This window comes from Camelus bactrianus, chromosome 15, assembly GCF_048773025.1.
Source record: "Camelus bactrianus isolate YW-2024 breed Bactrian camel chromosome 15, ASM4877302v1, whole genome shotgun sequence".
In the NCBI taxonomy this organism is placed as follows: domain Eukaryota; kingdom Metazoa; phylum Chordata; class Mammalia; order Artiodactyla; family Camelidae; genus Camelus; species Camelus bactrianus.
In genome coordinates, this window is record NC_133553.1 from 30,262,970 (window position 1) to 30,279,777 (window position 16,808).

Genomic DNA, 16,808 nt, shown 5'->3' on the forward strand with positions numbered 1-16,808 from the left:
GAATAGATGTTAAAAGCACAGAAATGTGTGAAATGTAGAGTCTGAGTGAGACGCCTTAGAGAAGCTCAGAGCTGGGCTAGAAGATGTCTTCAGGCGTGAGCCTTCTGTCCATCTGTGTCTGTTTGTCACACGGTCACAGAAGGTGAAGTCGGCCCTGGGGCACCGGTAGAGAGGATTCTGGCTGCAAAGCTTGTGATTTGCACTTGTGAATCTGGGAGAAGAAAAGCAAGCTGACTTCCTGTAGCGCTTGAGGGGTGGGAAGGGCTGCGTTTCCTGCGTACCTGACTCAGGGAGGACGCGCTTTGGTAGCCGGCACTTGGCCAAGAGTGACAGGGAGGGCCACAACTGAGCGCTTAATTAGGGAAGGGGGTTATTAAGGAGGTCAAGGGAGAGCGGAGGCTTATTCCCCCAATTCCTCTTCCTGGCGCCCAACTCATCCTGGATAAATCTGGGGGAGTGGGTACCTCCGCAGATTTCAGTGTCCCTTCCAACTCTTGGGGCCCGCGGGTTATGGGAGATCTCAGCTGCGGGCCTGAGCGTTCCAACCGGAGCAGGGAGTTCGGGTGGATCACTTCCTCCGGGGGACGTTGCGGTTGGAAAACGCGCCACCCAGCACCTAGGGTTGAAAGCCTGAGAAGAGCGCATCTAGGGATTTGGGTTTACCCGAGGTGGGGAATTGCGGGGGGGCGAGGCTGGGCGGGGCGGGGCGGGACGTGGGCGGGGCGGCCAGGCAGTGGCCGAGCCCCGGGGGGAGGGACCTTAATTAGCATAGTCACCGCCCCTCTCGGCGCAGCCCTGCCCAGAAACCCGAGCGGAGGCCGGCCGCGCTCAGCCCTGGCTGCTGAATGGGCGCGCGGCTCCCGGCCCCGGCCCTCCCGCGTCCAGCCCGTGCTTCAGCTCCCGCTCCCGCCCCGCCCGGGCCTCCGCCGGCTGCCGCCATCCGCCGCCTCGGCTGTGAATGAAAGGCCGGCGCCGCCGGGGACTGGCTGCAGGCGACGTGGCCTCCCGGGAGGCGCTCGCCCCGCCAAGATGTACGGTAAGGAGGGCTCTGCCTCCAGGCTCGCAAACTTGCGGGACGCGGACCTTTGTCCCCTTGTGGGGCCCCGGCGAGGCCAGGGGGCGCGAACGCGGTGCCCAGCTAGGCTCTTTCTGTGGTTCTGTGCGCGCGCTTCTGCGCTGAGAGGACAAAGATGCTCACGGCCGGGGACCCTGGGGTCTTCGAGGTCTTTCGGGTCGCTGGTTTGCAAGCGCTGGGGCCGGTGGGCGGTGGTCCGTCAGGGGGCGGGGGCCTAGAGGGATCCGGAGCGGCTGGGTTCTGGGGAGAGCGAGTCTCCCTTGGAGCCGAGCAGACAGGGAGTGTTGGTGGAGGTGGTCGTGTGACAGCATTCGCAGAATTAACAAAGCGGGTTGTGCTGGGGAGTTTTATGCGGGAAGCTGGTCCGGGATTGCAGGGAGACGCTCGCTGCCTGCCTTGTGCCGGCCCCGAGGATGTGGGAGGTGGCGCCCGCGGTGCAGAGGGCTGGACAGCGAGCCAGTTCTGGGTGTATGGTCTCGCCGCCCATGGATGGACCTGGCCTCCGCCTGCCTCTGCCGCCCGTGGGACCCAGGCTCCCGAACTTCCAGATATGCCCTCCGCTGCGATGAAAGGGGGAGATGCTGCTGAGGGTGCCGCGCAGCTCTGGGTAGCCATCTCTTGTTGTCCCCTGACACCTCTTGCCCCCTTCCCCGTCTGTCCCTTTAACTGATGTGCAACAGTTAGCCAGACCCTCATGGTGCACTGTTCTGCTTTTAAAATTTCCAGGAATTCCTCTGGTTTTGGAGGCAGTGTGGGTGAAGAAAAGAGCACTTTGGGTCCCAGATTGCAGCTCTGACGAATGGAACACTGGAGACCCCGACCAGTCTAGAAATCAACTGCATTACAGAGCCTCCAGATGCTCTGAGCTGGTGTGTGTGTGTGAGAGAGAGAGAGAGAGACAGACAGACAGACAGACAGACAGGAGAGAGAGGATCCTTATGGATTTAAGTCCATCAGAACTCGGGCTCTGGCAGCTCTATAGGACCAGCAAAAGAGCTAGAGCTGTGCTCAGTTTCCACCCTTACTGCCAGGTAGGGGCTCAGGCCGCACCTGAAGGGTGAGTGTCAGAAGAAAAGCACATTCCCCCAATTTAACCCATCGCTGAGGCTGCTCAGCTGCCTAACTCTGCAGACAGACTGGTGAGTCACGAAGTTTGTTGGAGGCACAGGAAGCTGTGAACACGGTGCAAAGGCTTAGCAGTCGGTGGGCCTCACTATTTAGAGACACTCAGCCTTTTAATGAGCTTCCTTTCCTACCCCCTTGGTCACATGTGCATTTCTGAACAGGTCGAAACATCAGCAGGTCCCTTCAGCAAGTATCATTTCTCTTGGATGCGCCAAAGCTGGGGAGTGGGGTGGGAGGGGAGCTTGACTTCAGAGCATGTTCTGGTGGCCAGTGGGGACTCTGCAGGAAGGTAACAAGGAGGTTGTATTTTATAAGCTAGGAGGTTGTGAGGTTCCCAGGAGAGAGCTATATTTTCTTACTCTCTGTTTTCCCCCATTCTTTTCTGCAGAGTGAGCAGCCTAAAGCTGCAGATCACTTGACAAAAGCATGTGACTGCAGGGGCACCTGCAGTGGGGAAGGAGTTGGGACAAGGCCCATCAGAATGAGGAAGAGTTAGGAACCCTAGTTCTGCTGGGTCACCTCGAAGCATTTAGTCTGACACCACTGGATAACTGATCCCAGGATACCTGAGCATTGGGGTGAGGGTGGGGGGTCCCACTCTGCCTCTATTGTATGAAGCAAGTCAACGAAGAGTTGGATGGTACAGAAAGGTGAACCAGGAAGCTGACATATCTGGGTGCTATTTTTGGATACACCACAGATTTTCAGTTCTCCTTTGTAATACGTTCTTATGCCTCCAGATGCAAAGAGATGGTACTTTACCCCTGAATCATTCATAGAAAGATTACAAAGAAGGAATCCTCTGGGCAGTTGCCTGCAGCAAAGTCACGCCAGTGCTGGCTGGGTGATGATAATTTCTTGCTTAGTGCAAAGCCTTGTCTTTGTTGGTGTGAGAGGTGCCCACTCTCCAAGGGGAGAGCTCATTGGCCTGGATTTTAGTATTTTCTTGACTTTCATGAAAAGAAATGGTCCATGTCATACTTACTATCATTCCCTTTTCAGAGACAACAGAGTGATGAAAAAAGATGTGGATAGGGAGGTTAGGAAGGCATAGAATCATAGACTTTTTATATTTGGTTCTTATTTTCCAAGTGATTTATCCAAGGTGACACAGTTTGATGGAATAAGGCAAAAGCAAAACTGGGGCTTCCTAGCCCAGTGCGCTTCCCCTCCCCTGATGCCTTGGGTAAATGCTCATCAGGAAAATGCCACCAGGGATTTTATTAACTGATGGACAGTGAGGCCCCCATGTAGAACCAAGAGTCACCTAAGAGCTTTAAGTACAGGTGTCCCTTGACCACTCACCTTGGTTACTGGATCCATTATAAATGTGTCTAATCTCACTCCCACTGCCACTTCTCAGCTGCTTGATGCTCCTGGACGGATCTTCAACTCCCCTCTGTCTCCTCCTCACCTTACCTCTGCCCCCAGCAACTCAGCCTTCCTGTGTCCTCAGTCTCCCCCATCTTTTCCTTCAGTCTGTGGGAGAATAAGGCCCCCCTCTCTCTGTGAGAGGACGCAATTCCATCTGGAACAGAAAGGATCCTAGATCTGGGGTCAGCCCATCTCAACCTAGAGCCAGTTTGCAGCTATTTCACCTCAGACAAGTGGAATTATATCTCTATATAAAATAATGAGTGGCCCATCTACTGCCCAGGTCTTTGTGAGCCTCAGCACTGGACACTGTATGTGACAGTGCATTTTAAGAGATTCTGCACACACAAGACCAACTGCTCAAGAGCCTATGCCCTTCAGGTCCTCTTGGGCCTTTCCCCTTCTCTCTTCCTCTCTACTGGCTCCTGAAGATGCCTGTTGCATCCCCTTTCACCCCAGCTTAAACACACAAACCACCTTGACTTACCTAGCCACTCAAGCCACTGAACGACTTCCCTTCACCAAACTCACCCAGCTGCCTCCTCACCACTTACTTACTCACCCCTCAACCCCAGTCACTTTCTAGAAATGGCTCTCCAAAAGGATACAGGTGACTCTCCACATTCTTGTTTATACTTATGAACATAGATTGACAAGGGACCTGGAAAAATAAAAGCACTTTGTACCGGAGGAGGAAGATTGTGCGCAAATTCTCTGCAAAAAAAAATGGATTCCCACTAGGTTTTGTGTGCGTGCGTGTGTGTGTGTTAGAATTACATAACTGAAAGTTTTCCTATTCCTCTCCCCTGGGATGGAGCCATGGTGGTCCCGCCTGAGAGCATCCCCCTTACCCACCAAGGTGAGGCCGAGCTCTCTAAGAAATACAAGCCTCCAGATTTAGGGCAGCCGGCCACAAAGACGACTGGGAGGGATTTCCCCGGAACCACTGTCTGTGTAGCCCAATCCCACGAACACAAATGCTGTTCTGACGACCTTCCTCACTTCTACGTGCTGCCTCAGCCCCAACGGATGCCTTTCTTCATGATTTGCGGTTAAGAAAGCTGACTGTAGGGAAAACAGTAGTGGCGCACAACTTTCTATAAATGCGCGTTACAGAGCACACGTGTGGAGCGGGGGGGGGGGGCTGTGTTGGGCGGTGTGGAGAAACGGGGGGTGGGGCTGCGGGACAGAGACTCACCTTTGCAGAAAGCTCGATAGATCCTGCTGCTCTCATCACAGGTGCCTCCCACCACACGCACGCTCACGCATGCGCACGCACACGCACGCACGCACGCTCCGACCTCTTCCCCCACATCTTAAGACAGCCGCGTGGTGCAGTGTGTGGCTAGTTCAGGTGGAAGCTGGGTGGCCTGTCCCCCTACCTTTCTCCTCCCGACTGTATTCCCCTAGGAGGGGTCAGGGGTGAGTAGAGCTCGTTTCTCTCTCTTGCTGCTCACAGTTCAGGGAATTCAAACGGTTGCAGTTTTCATCTTGTGCACAAATAAAAATAAAAAGTTAATACCACCTTATGGAAAATCTGGAGAAGGGAGGAGGGAAAAAACCATCCACAATCCTACCCTCTAGAACCAACGTTTTCTCCTGTTGTATAAATTACCCCTAGGATTTTGTGCTCGCCTGCTTTTGCCCTTTTGTGTCTCTTTGTTGCCTGATTCTGGTGTGTTACCTTGGTCGTGATGGTGGCTCTGCCCCTCAGGTAACCTTGGGCTTGACTTTCGAGCCTGTTTCCTGGCTCTCCAAGATGACAACGCCTACCTCATGGCAGGGATTAATCAAGATAAGAGAGCCGCCCCTACTTTCTCCTTCTCTTTCTTCAACTCTCTCTTCTCGCCATTTCTTAATTTTTAAAAAGGGACAAAAATAAAAGTAAACAAAAACTTATGTCACATAATCTTAATAAACAGTGCTTGTGATACTGTTCCTGGTATAAACAAAAGAAAAATCTACTTTGAAAAGCATCTTTTTTTTTTTCTGGGAGTCAGCCAATCCTAGAAAATCTGGACAGCACAGTAAACCATAAACAAATATAACTAATTGTTTTTACTGTTTTAATCTTTCTTTCCATGAATTTCTTTATGTGGTTAGAATTACTCATTTTACATAATTTGGTATTCTACTTTTTTCTACTTAACCTTAGAATATAAACATCCCCCCCAAAATTAGTACAAACTCACTGGCTGCCATTTTTAATACCATTTTAATGCTTTGTAACAGTGCACAGAATGGATGTCCAATTTCCTTATGGTATATTTTAAGTTGTTCACAAAGATTCAGTACTATAACCCTGGGAGGAGTACCTGGTACCCAAAGCTTTCTCTGAACTTTGGAATATCCCTAGGTTATAGCCCTCTAAATGGATTGATGAAGGTATATAGATATTTTAAAAGATTTGTTACATATTGTCAAATTTTTTCAATTTGTATTGATTACACTCCCACTAGCAGTTATGAGAGTACCTGTCTAAAAGTTAGAATTTTTCCTAATCTTTGCTGATTTGATAGAAAAATTATAACATTTTAACTTGTATTCTTTATTACTAGTGAAGTTAAACATTTCCTATTTTTCTAACCTTTTGCATTTTAGTGAATTGTCATATGCGTCTGAGTGCTTTATTTATTGAGGATATTAACCACTTGCCTGTCATTTGCTTGATGCTTTGTGCTTTGAAGGGAAATAGACATAAACCTCCCAGTATTTGTGGGTGTCAACTATGTATGATACGATATAGGGCATCATGGGGGATAAACAAATGTATAAAAGTTCCTTCTATCAAGAAGATTCCAGTTTCAGTGGGCAAATGAGTTAAATTATACAAAGACAGTTTCAGTAAAATTGCGGTTTTGCAAGGTGGAGTGGAGTTACTCTTCAAATGATCAGCCAGTAGTACCTTGACGTGGAAGAGGCCACTGGGAGGTGGAGCCATTGGGAGAGCTTCAAAGGAGAGCAGGCATTTGTGTGGGATTCTGAGGCGGGATGGTTGGGGGGAAGGGCATGCCAGGTAGGTACTCACCAGTGTAAGTGGATGGAGCAGGAGAAAGAGAAGACCTGTCTGGGGACAGTCAGGGGAGCTGCCTACCTGGATTTGGGCAGGTAGGTGGAGAATTATGTGATGGAGAAGGAAATTTTGTCATGATAAGGATTTTTCACTGACGCCTGTGAGCAGTAGGAGCCGGTGAAGAGTTTAAAACTGTCAAATGGCTGATTTGCTCAATTGATGTTTTAAAGAAATGAAACTGGGGACCAATGTGCAGAATGGTTGTGGGGGGTGGGGGTATGTGATGGGAAAATGAAGGAAAGAGGAGGAAATTGATGCTGCAGCCACAGGCGGTAGCCTAAGAAGTGAGAAATCTCTGGACCAGTTATAATTGTGCATATGCTGTGGAAGATGTTTGCCCCTTAAAAAAAAAAAAGCAGTAGGACTGGGTGGGTGGGAGGGGTGTGGGTGGGGATAAGGTGAATTAAAACTTAAAAAAAAAAATCTCATGGTACATAAAATGTGGGTTATATAAGCAGATATAAAAGATAGTTTATTTTGAAATAGGTGCTAAATTACCTAGAGCAGTAAACGTATTATGATCTAACTATAACTAGTTCTAGAGAGGATTTGGAGCATATATTTTATATACACACACACACACACCTGTGCTATAATAAATAAAGAGATCAATGCAAAGAAAATCTAAGAGTTAAGTAGAAAAAATACAAAGCCAAAAATAAAGGTATATCAGGAAAAAAACAAACCTACCAAGAGGCCTGTTGCAAATTCATTTTTGAGCTTCCTGTAGGCCAAAATAGAGGAGAAAAGTCATTTGCAAGACTTATGGCATCTATAAAAATTTTTTTAAAATGCAGTTGCCTAGGACAAATACAGCTTTCTGAGATGCTGAGATCTGAAAGTAATTCCTCCCCGAGTTCCCCCATAAAGAGCAGGTATTTCATAAATATTGGTCTAAATTAGAATTTTCTTTTGAAAATATAGTTCCTTTGTTGTCCGTATCCCAGTTAGTAGACAGTGAAAACTGGTCCAAAAGCAAGTTTGTGGGTTCTGATTCCTTTCTGCTCTGAAATTACCACTGACTCTGCTCTCAGCTTCCTTCCTGGTTTGCCGTCAGCCAGGACTTGCTGAGACTCTTGCCCCTTCTTCCAGCTGTGGTTGTTATTTCTCTTTCCACAAATGAATGTGAGTCTTTTGAGAGTTTGCTCCCTTGAGAAGCTGTTCCTGCCTCCATAACCCAGGGGGGGTGTCTGTCCCTCTCATTCATGTGCCTTATTTTAATTCACTGCACAGCCATTGACCACAATCTAGTAATTCTCTTGTCCATGTTCCGCACTCGACCATCAGCTCCATGAAAGCAGGGAGCTCACTTCTCTTGGTCCCTACCACATCTTTAGAACGCAAGAGCACTGCCTGGTACAGGTTAGGTGCTCAGAAACCTTGTTGCATGGATGAAGCCTGAGCTAGATAGTGTTTCTAAAATTTACCTCTTTATAACTTCTGACCTTCTGCACATTTCAGCCTCAACTGTGTTTTGAATAACAGTATAATTACTAGTATTTCGTTTCCATTCCTTGGGTACCACAATAAGCTAACCACTAGTCTAAGCACTTTTTAGGTATTTATTGCTTTAATCCTCCTCAAATTCTGTGAATTGGGAATTATTATTCTCATTTTAGAAATGAGAAAACTGAGGTGCTGGGAGTTTTAGTGATGAGCTTGTGGCTGCACAGTTACGTGATCGGGCTGGATTGAACCTAGGCATTCCAGCTCTGGAGTGTGGACTCACCCTCCCTTCTACACTGCTGTCCCTAGAGTATTCAGAGTATTTCAGAGAATACAGGTCTTTTCTTTGCAAAGCTCACTGTACCGCACAGACTTGCACGTGTTAATTTAGAAAGAGAGGAGGGTGCACAGTCGTGTGAACTCCTGAGGAGGACGTGCCTTCTCTTTGGCCCCAGGCATGTCAACAGGAAGGCTGGGAGGTCTCACTTCTGGTTGGAGCCTCTGCCTCTTGGCGCCATTCCCACCTCCTTTATCATTGTTTTGCTTTGTTAGAGAGAGAAAGGGCCTCAGAAGTGTCTGCGGGACCTAGAAGAGGAAAGGTAAGTAAGAGAGAAGTAAGGAGAGTAGGGTGGTGAGGCTGGGAGACAGAACGCAAAGCCAGTGATGGCACGAAAATCAAGGAAGCATGGGCATGCAGCTCGGGGCGGGGTGGGGAGTGGGGACAGGCAAGCGGAGGGGGGCTGTCGCAGCTAGCGCTGAGTCACACACATGCCTGATTGGCATTGCTCTTAAGAACGTGGTCCATAGTCACTGGTTGGCCTGGAGGACCACAAAGGACCCCAGAGACTGGGACCTTTGTTCATAGGAGCAGCTTCTATTTTTCTGATAGTTTGTGAATTAAAACCCCTTCCCTGCATCTTCAGATCCAGGCAATCTGGAGGCAGTGATTCCTGCCTCTGAGAAGGGTGGTTAGGACTGGACTGCATGTGAGAGGGACAGTGGTCCAAGTCCCCAGTGGCCACCTTCTAGCCATAGGGCCCTGGGCAGTTAGTTCCTCTCTCTCTCAGCCCATTCCTTCCCCTATAAAAAGGGGATAATTAGCTTGCTTCGTGTGGTGAGGGGGTCAAATGAGAAAATGTCCACATACATTATTTGCATTACAGAACACTATACCTACGAAAGGGGATATTATCACTCTCTAAGCAATTCTTATGGATGTTTCTGGGGCATGGCCACGCCCTCTCCAGAAACAGTGGCAATCCCTGCTGACGAGGATGCGTATGTCATATTTAGACTATGTTTGTTAAAATCCTTAGACAGAAGGGTCTGGTAATAAGAACATCAAACCAGAGAGATGCTGCAATTTTGGCTAGGTGGGTCCCCGCCCCTGGGAAGTCTGCCCGCCACACAGGGGCCCTGTGAGTGGAAGCCCTGACACTGATTCTGTTGAGCACTTTCTTGTCTCCTAGAGAACAATCTGCAAATTGGCTGTCCATGACTGTGTCCCTCTCATCCCCATGCCAGAAAGATGAGAAAGTCTCTTTAGACCACAAAGAGGACAGAGGTGACATCTTTATCTAAATCCTTAGATCATGCTAAATTCTTATAAGTTACTAAAACTTAGCGATGTTTATTGTGTGTCATTCTATTTATTACCTCCACTCAGAACAACCCTTTGGTGGTCGATGTCATTATGTCTCTGGTTGAACTGGGGACACAGATTCAAAAGACCAATAATTTGCCCAGGGTCATGCAGCTGGTTGAAGTTCATTCTCTCCATTGTCTCCTAAGCAAGTGTTCACAGAGCTTTGTGTGAGATTAAAACACTGCTTATGGTTACCAGGAAGGAAAGTTGGGGGAGGTGGGGGGATAAATTCGGAGTTTGGGATTTGCAGATACCAACTACTGTATATAAAATAGACAACAAAGTCCTACTGTATAGCACAGGGAATTGTATTCAATACCTTGTAATAGCTTATAATGAAAAAGAATATGAAAAAGAATACACACACACACATATATATATAACCGAACCACTATGCTATATATCAGAAACTAACACAACATTGTAGACCAGCTAGACTTAATTAAAAAAAAAAAAAGACATAGCATAAACCCCACTGCTTTTGTACCTAATGGCAGTTGTAAGTGCCTTATGTCAAACAGCAAGCTTTACCACAAGAGAAGAATTCCAAACTGAATATTTTAGTAGCTTTCACATAGTTTAGTTGTGGCTTTACATCTAGGAATATGGGTACTGATGAGGACTGTGAAGCTCAGTGACCTAATGCATGTCCTGCAGTCTGCCTGTAAATCTGAGAATTAGGATTCCTGGGTTCAAATGCTAACTTTCTCATTACCCTACAGAAGGACCCAAATACATTCAAGCATATGGGAACCAGGAGTCTTAGATTCTTAGCTTGGCAGGGCTCCAAGCTTCGTCATAACCATTCAGAGAGACTTCTCTCCATGTTCCAACTTCCTTTTCAGGTGACTAATACTTGAAATAACATTTATAAATAATACGATAAAGAATCCCTAAGTTACAAGAACACTTGTAGAACCTTGGGTGAAGATCTCTTCGAAAGGAATGGCTTGTAATAAAGCCATGCATTCCCAGCGCCTCCTGGCTTCTCACTACTTGTGCAGGAGGTGTGCTTCTAGAGCAGGATCACACAGGATGGATGCTGAAAAAATCTGGAGCTCTGCAGCCTTTGCCAAGCCTTCTTTGTGTCCCCACTGTTTCTTACACTTTGCTGTTATTTTTGTCATTTATTTGTCACACGGAATGTCACTTACTTCTTTGCAGACTAAATCTGTGAACCTCTTGAGGGCACAACCTCTGTTGTCATCGTTGTTTTTCCTAGCATCTAGGAGAGATCTTTGGGTTGTAGTAAGAGCTCAGGTGTTTGTACTGAACTGTAATTATATGGGAGGGTGGCTATAGGCCAGCAGTAGAGTGATGCTTAACATGCACAAGGTCCTGGGTTCAATCCCCAGCACCTCCATTAAAAAAATAATTGTATGTATCATTCACCCAACCATATATACATGCCTAGCAGCCCATTTTTCCAGGGTACCAGTGATGACAGGCTGGGGAATCTCTTTAAGGCCAGAGAGAATCCTAGAGTGACAATACTTTTTCATCATCTTGCTCTGCCTTCCCACATTGATCGTAATTTTGTATAGAATAAAGAATATGCCAGAATATAACCATTTGGCTTTTCCTCCAGACTTTAATGTGTTCATCATGACAACAGCCACTTTGCCTACTGGTGAGACTGGGCAGTTAGAGAGTCATTCTTACGTATTCCCTTCTTGTTTTGTGGGGCTCAGAATAAATGCTACAATCATGTTCTTTGAAAAGGAAGGTCACTTAGTGGCGTAATTATGGGTAAATCTTTATTTTGACTTCCATTCATATCGTTTGTACACTATTCTTTCACAAAACAAGAAAGATGAAAAGGTTTGAGGCAAAGGCAATGAAATGTCTGTTTCTCGTTACTTGGAAGCACCTGGCTGAACATGCCTGGATAAAGGACCCTGCAGCCTTGTGTGCCTTCCATTTGTGGGCACCGTATGGAATAGCAAGTATGTGACCTCGGCGGATACCGACAGAGTAGAAAAGAGAAAAACTACCAGGGTCATCCGTTTGCTTCCCTCAAAGCCCTGGGAGGGCCTGGTCCTCCCAGCAGGCCTGGGCCCCATGGCTGCTGAATATAGTAAACACATCTGACCTTCCAACTGTCTTGAGAAGTTTCAGCCCACAGCTATTCCCCAGCGCTGCTGGGAATGCGCTCCTCTCCCCCGACAATGCGCCTGGAGGAGAACAGGGCTGAGTGTTCCGGAGAGGAGTGGGCGGTGCTGGACGGCGTACAGCGCCTCCCGTCTGCTTTCTCAAGGACATTCACTTCTGCGCTGGAGGGGGAAGGCGGGCCATCAGGGCTGACTCAGGCTCTGTTGCTGTGTGAATTGGGGCAAGATTCTCAACCTCCGTCTCATTTGTGTTCACCATCCTTAAGTTGGGAGAGCTGGACTGGACGGTCTTTAAGGGTTTCCCAGTTCTTACGTCTGCAAATGGGTTGGGGTGACTGGTCTATCCCGTGGGTAAAACAGCAGGGACTGGGGGGTGCATCCACAGCAGGAGTTTCCCAAAAATCTAGGTGGTAATGCGGGCACTGTGGTCTCGGTTCTTCATGTAACCTCGCCATGCATCCATTTCCTCACTGATAAGACCGGGGTGATGATCCCTTTGTTCATTCCAAATGTGCTGGGGTCCTTGAATGGAATGATGCACACTGACAAGTACGCCAGGCAAGCTTTGGTGAGAGGCATGTGCCTTCCAGGTGCTGGGCACCAGATTCTTGCTCACTTACATTCACATTTCACAAAAGCCTGTGTGGTAGGTACTCTTTTCCCCGCTCCCATTTTCAGATAAGGATAATAAAGTTCAGAGAAATTAAATGCCTTGTCTGAGATCATCCAGCTCATTAAATGGCATAACTAAGAAAAGAACCAGGTCTGGGTTTTTTTTTCTCCCAACACTATTCATTTCTATTCCAAATGGACTCATGTAAAACACCGTTATTACTTGAACTACATCAAAACTTAAAACTTTTGTGCATGAAAGGACACTATCAACAGAGTGAAAAGGCAACCCTTGGAATGGCAACCCAGAGAATATTTGCAAATCACGTTTTTATACGGAGTATATAAAGAAAGCCTACAACTCGACAAAAGAGAAACAGCTCGATTTAAAAATGGGCAAAGGACTTGAATAGACATTTCTTCAAAGACAACATACAAATGGCCAAGAAGTACATGAAAAGATTCTCAACATCACTAATTACCAGGGAAATGCAAATCAAAATCACAGTGATATACAATTTCACACCAATTAAGATGGCTATTATCAAGAAACCAGGAAATGGGGCAGGGAGGGCATAACTCAGTGTAGAGTGTAAGCCTAGCATGCACGAGTTCCTGGGTTCAATTCCCAGTACCTCCATTAAAAATAAATAAACAAACCTAATTGCCACTCCCCCGCCAAAAACACAAAACAAAGAAACAAAAAAACAGGAAATAACAAGAGTGTGCAAGGGTGTGGAGAAATTGGAACCCTTATGTACTGCTGGTTGGAATGTAAAATGGTGCAGCCACTATGCAAAACAGAATGGCAGTTTCTCAAAAAATTAAAAGCAAAATTATCATATGATCCAGTAATCCTGTCTCTGAATTTATATCAAAAGAAGTGAAAGCAGGACCTCAAAAAGATATTTGCACACATACTTCCATTATTCAAAATAGCCAAAAGTGGAAACTACCTAAGCATATATATTGACAGATGAATGGGTAAACAAACTGTGGGATATACACCCAGCGGAATATTACTCAGCCTTAAAGAAGAAGGGAATCCTGACACATGCCACAAAATGGATGAACCCTGGGGATGTTATGCTAAATGAAATATTACAAAAATGTTACAAAAATGACAGAACCTGTATGATTTCACTTATATGAGGTACCTGGAGTAGTCAAATTCATAGAAGGTAGAATAGAAGTTACCAGGGACTGAGGGGATGGGTGTGGGGAGTTATTTAATTGGTACAGAGTGTCAGTTTTGCAAGATGAAAAGAGTTCTAGAGCATAAATCAGGCTGGGCTGATGACCTCTCAGTCACCTTATTGCTTGGGGTGTGGATAAAAGGAGACCCAGAAACAGACCTCATCATATTCTTGGGATCTTTAGAATCCCAACTTAAATTAAGAATGTCATTAAAATGACATTTTTCAAAGAAAGAAAATTTTTTTTTTAGAATTTTTTTGGGTGAGGGGGAGGTAATTAGGTTTATTTATTTATTTTTAATGGAGGTGCTGGGGATTGAACCCAGGACCTTGTGCATGCTAAGCATGCACTCTACCACTTAAGCTATACCCTCCCCCCAAAGAAGGAAATTTTATGTAAGATTTTATGTATGAGGGCATGTCTGTTACTACATTTTTGTGAAAGTGGCTGGAGGAATGATGATCAAGTTTGGAGGTTATGTTACAGATGGTCTGATTTAATGGCAAATGCATCATTCACCTTGCAGGGGGAGGTGCGTCTCAAGGAGCTAGCCGCTGTCCTTCTGAGCAGTGAAACTGGGGTACCAGGAGAGGTCCATGTGACTGCCAGTGGGAAAAGGACTGCCAGACATATTCCACTGCAGAAAACAAAATGGTGAACTCAGAAATTCAGCCCCAAAGGAACCACAAGGGTTGGTGCTTGAAATTGCAGGTTGATTTTTAATGGAGCTGCCTCTCACATAGGCAGCTCTGAATGGCTAACTGAGGTCAGCAGCAACATGCTTTATTTATTTACAAAAAAAGCTAATGCCACACCAGAGAGCCAGCCTATCATCAATGTGTGTGTACTATCCTGAAACGAGCCCACTAGAACAATGACAGTGGTTATTTCTGGGTGATAGGATCACAGATGATTTAAAATTTTTCTTTTAAAAACTATTTGGTTATTTTTCACATTTTGTAGAGTGAGCATATGTTTTAATGGCAGAACATAAATATAATCAAAAGACGATGAAAAAGTGTTTTTCATCGTCCAAGATCTGTGGATGGTTATCTAACATCTTCTAATTATGTTTTAGACATGATTAGGCAAGAAGACATGCAAAAACAACTCTGCTGATAAAAATGAGAAATCAGGTAGTGGCTGTGTGAGGGGAGTGACTGGAAAGGGGAACTCTTTGAGGGCATCCCAAACGTTCTGTCTTTTTGAGTGCTGGTTACACAAGTGTATAAACAGTTGCCAATACTCAAGGCACTGAACTGGTAAGATCTGTGCATCTACTGCACGTTAATTATATTGTGATAAGACAGCAGGAAACCCAGGGAAAGGGGAAAACATGCATGCAAACAATCACGGGTCTGTTTTGCATCTCTGGCAGCCGGTGTGCCAGAAGCCAGCCAGGGACCTGTGCCAGCCAGCACCAGGGCTCTTACCCGAAGCCCAACACTGTCCCCAGCACCCCAGTAAAAGAGCTCATTGAGAGCTGCTGCTCAGGGCGCATGCTGCTAGAAAACTTATGTGCTGAGCAGAGAGTGGAGGAGGCTGACCCAGGAAGTCCAGCCTGGCGTCAGCAGCTGGGAGGTTGATGGTGCTGGCAGGGCAGTGGGCAGAGGGCGCATAAAGAGGGCCATCTGGTGTAAGGCCTTTTGAGCACTGCCTTTGGCATTGCTGACTCTAGTTGGACAGAGCAAAGCTCGGTTTGACCAGGCTTTCAGCCTCGCCTCAGTACCAGCAGAGTCACAGCTGATGGCTGAGCAGGTCCAGGTACGTGTGCAGGATTGATTTCCATTTCCTCCTTGGGGCTTTTGTGACCTGGCAGTGATGACGTTCTCCGAAGGATTCATAGCCTTTAATGGCCTTATTATTCACCTGTTTCTTAATAATGTGCTGGCTTGTGACATCTCTGCACAAAGACCTACATCTCCCTAATGAAAAATGGACTTTTTTTTTTCCTGATAGCACATGGAAACGAGTAAATCTGAGTGTCTCCTTTGCAGCCCCAGAGTTAAGTGTGAAGACCCTAGAGTCAGATAGACCTGGGTTTGAATCCCACTATCCCAGGGAACAGTTGTGTGACTTTGGATGAGTTTTTTAACTGCACTAAGCCTCGTTTTCCTCATCGGTAAAATGGGGACCTAGACCCCACCTTAGTGCTGCTGGGAAGATTAAATTAAACAATGCATTCAAACCTCTCTACAATTCCTGACGCATAAGGAGAGCTTATTGTTAGCTGATGTTGACGTTAGTGGGGGAGAGGTCATAATACGTACTTTACTACCAGCAGATCCTTTTTAATGATGACAGAGTGGTAACAGAGCCACCCTCCCCAGAGGCTGAGGATCTGCTTTGGAGGAAGCAGTCTCCACGCCTCAAGTTAGAGCTCTTTAAGGAGCTATCCCTGGCCAGCTGGGTTTCTGCGTTCAGAGATCCACTGTGCTTAGCTGCTTTCTCAGTCTATCTGCTTTTTGCTTCTTGCAACGTGGGCAGGACCTGCTGGAGGGACTTCCTCCCCCATGCAGGTATGCCCAGAATGCCCATGCATGCTGAAACTGCCTCCTTAAAAATGGGTCTTGGCTGTGCCTGGCCTGCTGCTTACTTGGAGTTTTTTAGTGTGGCTCAACCTAGCACTTGTTTTGCTTTTTTTTTTTTTCTTTTGCAGAATTCTGGTGCTTGCTCCTAATTCTGTTTTGCATCTCAAAAGTGATTCTTCTGAAACTTCCCTCTGGCACTGTGGTCACCAGGGCCCTGGCTTTATCTTTTAGCAGCCCTGGGCATGGTGCCTGTTTTGTGTTCCGGCACCACTGCTCCCACTGTGACAGACGCTCTGATTATATATTTGGACTTTTGAATGATTGATCTTGGAATCTTAGCCTTTAAGAGTCTGCTTCTTAAATCTGTTAGTTCATCTGTATATTTACAGCCCTCACACTTGCTCTCAATCATTTTGGCTCCATAACAATGAAGCTTCCTCCAGTTTCTATATTTGACACTGTGTTCATTTGGAGAGCTAGAGGTGAGTAACCCTGCTTTTTATAGGCTGCCTGGTGATCGCAGTAGGAAACCGGACATATTATGGGAAGAGGGAAAGCATCAATGTGTTGGAAATCCTAAGTCCTGATTTCTAGTTCTTAGCTCCAAACTTAAACCAAA

General features: G+C 46.5%; 1 protein-coding gene across 4 annotated transcripts in view; it reads left to right on the forward strand.

Moving 5' to 3' along the window:
* The first annotated feature begins 783 nt into the window (after nt 1-783).
* The window catches only part of EFR3B (EFR3 homolog B), an 80,730-nt gene continuing 64,705 nt past the window's right edge, over nt 784-16,808 (forward strand). For 2 of the 4 annotated variants that reach the window (XM_074341755.1, XM_074341756.1), the window contains exon 1: nt 905-1,036. In XM_074341755.1, coding sequence (XP_074197856.1) covers nt 1,030-1,036 — 7 coding nt within the window. In that variant the 5' untranslated portion in view covers nt 905-1,029. Of the gene's footprint in view, nt 1,037-15,237; nt 15,423-16,808 lie in introns of those variants that run through there. The other 2 variants (XM_074341759.1, XM_074341758.1) reach the window with 2 other exon arrangements.